The following is a 5,000-nucleotide window of genomic DNA, read 5'->3' as shown; positions in this document are numbered from 1 at the left end:
ACACACACAGATCATTTCAGCAGACTCTTCTGACCGAGGCTTTAATTGCGCCTCCAGCTAATGGACTTCTCGTGGAGCGCCGCAGATCTCCGGAGCTAAAAGGAGTCGTCTGGCAAGCGGCTCACTAACTGAGAAATAGTTGACATTTCAAGGACTCAAAGTCCACTTCCTGTGCTGTCAGCGCGCCGAGTAATGCGTTATAATTTAGCAGGAGCCGACAGATTAAATATGAGAAAATCTCCAGCTATTTTGCTGCTGACAACAGCCTGAGGTCGGACGAGGAGCGTCACAAACACATCCAGACAGGAGGAAATACTTTGAAGAGAAAGAGGGGGAGTTTGACAGGAACGGAGAAGTGTGTGTGTGTGTGTGTGTGTGTGTGTTATATGTGCTGGACTGATTGTGTCAGAGGAGTACAGTAGGAGTCCACTACATGTCTGCTGAGTGTTAGGGTTCCCTCGCTCAGATCCTCGTAGAGATCTCACGAAGCAGAACAGCGCTGCTTTCTGAAAGGCCTGCGGATTTTATTCAACAGGGCGGATAATAAAAGAGGGCTGTGTTAAATCTGACCCATAATGCCTTCAAACACTGTCCAGACAGCTCTCTATGATCTGCAGCTCTTTCACCTGGGAAGCGTGTTCTTCACTTCTTCTAGCAGTAGCTCAGAACTGGACACTATACTGAAGTGAACGAGGTTCTTTAAACACACACAGAACTCTTCCGAGAGCTATTTATGTATTCATATTTTCTTCCCTTACAAACGGTAAGACCTGCAGAGATTTCACAGGAACACAGAAAATATTGATTGTTCGTGCAATCATTAAAATTAATAATATGCATATTGCAGCACCAGAGACCATTTCCACTCGCACGATAATTACATTCCCACATTCTCAGAGTCCTCTCCTAATTGTCCATTTGCTGAGCACCGCTGAACATGTAGAGCAAATGAAGCAGCAGCAGAGAACTCTGTATAAATAGTGTTTCTATCAGCAGGCAGGAGGACAACCACCTCAAAAACCTTGTATAGAAAGCAATGAAGACACTTTTATTGGCGCCATCTGTGTGAATTAAGACTTCTGGTAAAGAACAGGGTGTCAGATTATTTGTTCAAACATACATCTGCTGTAGGTTTAGGAGCACACTAGCATAGAGATGAGCTCAGAGATGGACTACAAGCTAGAAAACACTGTGTTCATATCATGCTCTCTTCCGGCTGAGGACATGAACATGTCAGTGTTTTTATCTCTGTGTGACTGCAGCAGAACACTTGTCTGAAACAGAAGCATGTGTGTGTGTGTGTGTGTGTGTGTGTGAGTGTGTGTGTGTGTGTGTGTGTGTGTGTGTGTGTGTGTGTGTGTGTGTGTGTGTGTGTGTGTGTGTGTGTGTGTGTGTGTGTGTGTGTGTGTGTGTGTGTGTGTGTGTGTGTGTGTGTGTGTGTGTGTGTGTGTGTGTGTGTGTGTGTGTGTGTGTGTGTGTGTGTGTGTGTGTGTGTGTGTGTGTGTGTGAGTGTGTGTGTGTGTGAGTGTGTGTGTGTGTGTGTGTGTGTGTGTGTGTGTGTGTGTGTGTGTGTGTGTGTGTGTGTGTGTGTGTGTGTGTGTGTGTGTGTGTGTGTGTGTGTGTGTGTGTGTGTGTGTGTGTGTGTGTGTGTCTGTGTGTGTGTGTGTGTGTGTGTGTGTGTGTGTGTGTGTGTGTGTGTGTGTGTGTGTGTGTGTGTGTGTGTGTGTGTGTGTGTGTGTGTGTGTGTGTGTGTGTGTCTGTGTGTATGTGTGTGTGTGTGTGTGTGTGTGTGTGTGTGTGTGTGTGTGTGTGTGTGTGTGTGTGTGTGAGTGTGTGTGTGTGTGTGTGTGTGTGTATGTGTGTGTGTGTGTGTGTGTGTGTGTCTGTGTGTGTGAGTGTGTGTGTGTGTGAGTGTGTGTGTGTGTGTGTGTGTGTGTGTGTGTGTGTGTGTGTGTGTGTGTGTGTGTGTGTGTGTGTGTGTGTGTGTGTGTGTGTGTGTGTGTGTGTGAGTGTGTGTGTGTGTGTGTGTGTGTGTGTATGTGTGTGTGTGTGTGTGTGTGTGTGTGAGTGTGTGTGTGTGTGTGTGTGTGTGTGTGTGTGTGTGTGTGTGTGTGTCTGTGTGTGTGTGTGAGTGTGTGTGTGTGTGTGTGTGTGTGTGTGTTGACTCACCGAGCTGGACATCGATGACGCTGGCTTGTCTCTCTGATGGAAACAGTACTTTTGGTGGTCTAGTTGTAAGAAGCGCTGCAAAACAATAAACACACTTTAAGAATATCACAGTGAAACATCTCAATAACTCCAGCCCTTTAAAAGACATTCATACAGATGCTTTTCTTGAAAGCAATTTACAACCTTTTTTAAATGATAGGTAAAGTTTGTGAGTTTAGGCCTCACTCATCCTCTCATAGAGCGATCAAACACACACGAACAAGCTCTTCAAGCTCTTCAGAGATGGATCTGAACTCTGCAGGAGAGCGGCCGTAATCACACAACTATTCATTGTATAAGAAAATATGACCTATTATAATCAACACAGAATCACTTGTAATGAGGAAAATCATGGTTTGTGTTTTGCTTGCTACTGAGATCATGATCATCAACATCACTGCAAGCCATACACACTCAAAAAAACTATACTGTACTGACTGGAAACTGGAGCTGCTTTGAAACACTGTGTTTTGTGAAAAGTGTTTGAGAAATAAAATGAAGTGTTTAGTAGATGCTCCGTATGCTGTCGTTTCTCTCTGATGGCTCGGGGTTTCTCCAGCATCCTCTCCTCATTCACACAGTCTTTACTCGAGTACCACTGCACTACTTCCTTTGCTGACTCTGAATTTTTCTCGGGCAGAATTACTTTTTAACAGCTCCATTTATTAACAAATAAACAGTGTTAGGAAAAGTCCTCTTGATGCTGAAATTACATTGTTTCAGAGTAACTGGTTCTGCTGGTCTAAATAAATCACGTTCTCTTTAACTAGTCTAACCGAAGGCCTTGCTAACCTGCTAAGAGGACAGTCATCTGGACTAAAGCACACTGAAGAGCATCCTTTCGAGTCGATGACGTTTGGGATCGCTGGACTCCTCTCAGTGACCGAGTCCACCGTCTTACTCCACAGCATTAACATTAACAACACTTTACAACACATTCACTACCAACTAAGAGTTCTCATCTCAGTAAACTCCTAATTCTATTCTTAATAGCTAGTTGTTAAGTGTACACTGTAAAAGGAGAATCTGTAAAACTGATGGTAAAAAACAGCAGCTGTGGTTGCAGGAATTCTACTGTAAAAAATACGGTAACAGCGTTTTAGGTTATACGGTTTTAACAGAAATGTACAGTTAAATACCGTAATGTCATTAAATTATATAATGTTAATATACCAAGCTATGAAAGTACTGACATCTGTGTTGTACCTTTGGTTTACTCTGATAACCACCAGGAGCCCATCACGAGCAGCTTGTACACAGAAGGTGATCGGTGTGATTCACACACACCCTGAACACCATTCATTTAACAACATTAGGTGTAGCATACAACCCTAATAAACACAACTCATAAGAAACAGAGTTACAGAGAAAAAACTCAAATATAATGTGAAATGCAATGCAAGGAATTCTGGGAACGTCAATATGAGTTTTTCCCTGTACATTTAACAAGGATTTACTTTCATCATTAAACAGGATTTTACTTTATCATTAGTTTGAGTCATTAAAGTCATTTTTACAGTGTAGTTATATTGGGTTCAGTGAAGGGGTGTAGAATATGATCAAGCAGAAGAAGCATGAGTATCCTCAAACGTTAATCAAACACAGGCTACGACAAACAGCAGAAACACAAGGACAGACAGCGAGAAAGAGAGATAACGAGGAGAACAAGGGATCACTTGTGTACTGGTTTCAAATGATTCAAATAATTTATTTAATGATGAATGTTTTTTTAATAAAAATATGAAAAGGTTGAACTTGTTTGGATTACACAAAAAATACATGGTAAAGTGTAATTATGTATAAAGGGAGCGAACGGAGGCAGGTTCTGCAGCACCAGCACTCTTTCCTCTCACACGTGCAAATTAATATTCATATATTCTCTTCTCAAAGACTGATATAAAATACACTTTATGGGCTTAATCTCTGTTTATTTAGCAGCGCTTTGCTGCTTGTGTGAGTTCTGTGGATGTGGTCCTAGCTTCTTCTTCTAGCTCGTGTCGCACTCAGTTTGCGTTTCTTCTCACTTTATGTATATTTGTTACTTTCAGTGTGAACAAATCAGACCGCATCTCATTGTACTTTCTGTTTGAATAGTTCATACTGAACAAAGAGAAGAAGAGAAGAAGGTGTCAGCGTTTGCTTTGGTAAAGTGCTGACATTTAATGCTGCTTAACTAGAGGAAAATCTTCATCAGTCGTCCTCAGGCAGAGCTTAACACCGAGTTTAAAGATCTGCGGAAAAGCCTTCTCTCTGCGGAGAGCTGCTCAGACGCTCAGGGAGCTGATAGCCATTAAGATTCATACACGAGACTGAGTATTGATGTGTGCTCGGGGTCTGCAGAGAGGTCCAGCGGGGACGGTGGATGTGTGTCTCTCAGGCGAGCACCAGCTGTCCTCGGGGTCCGGATCCGTCCTGACACCTGACCCAGCGCATCTGGACCCATCACTTCACTCGAGGACATCATGCCCCTTCATTCACTTTCACACTTTCATCACTTCTCCTTCAGCCTAACTCTTCCCCTCGACCCAACTTTCTGTTTCCACGAGCTCCTCCCAGAACAGATGAACTATCTACAGCATATTACTTCACTAATAGACAGCTTTATGAATCCAGCATTAGAGCAACTGGTCATAACAACACACAGGACGGCTCTGCTTCCTGTATATTAAGTGGGTGACGTCTCTTTATGCAGAGAAACATGTCGGCTTGATCCATTAAACACTCTATGCATAATTGAGTTTTTTACATGGATTTGAGTATAAAACAGAAGTGTGTGGAAATGAGGCCAATCA

General features: G+C 42.9%; 1 protein-coding gene across 1 annotated transcript in view; it reads right to left on the bottom strand.

Annotated features, from left to right (window-relative positions):
- The window catches only part of il1rapl2 (interleukin 1 receptor accessory protein-like 2), a 160,913-nt gene that overhangs the window by 22,490 nt on the left and 133,423 nt on the right, over nt 1-5,000 (bottom strand). The window contains exon 6 of the mRNA XM_043257972.1: nt 2,042-2,244. Within this exon, the coding sequence (XP_043113907.1) occupies nt 2,042-2,244 (203 nt within the window). The remainder of the gene's footprint in view (nt 1-2,041; nt 2,245-5,000) is intronic.

This window comes from Puntigrus tetrazona, chromosome 14, assembly GCF_018831695.1.
Source record: "Puntigrus tetrazona isolate hp1 chromosome 14, ASM1883169v1, whole genome shotgun sequence".
Lineage (NCBI taxonomy): Eukaryota > Metazoa > Chordata > Actinopteri > Cypriniformes > Cyprinidae > Puntigrus > Puntigrus tetrazona.
Note: the sequence above shows the minus strand (reverse complement) of the source record. Positions and strands in the feature narration are given on the sequence as shown.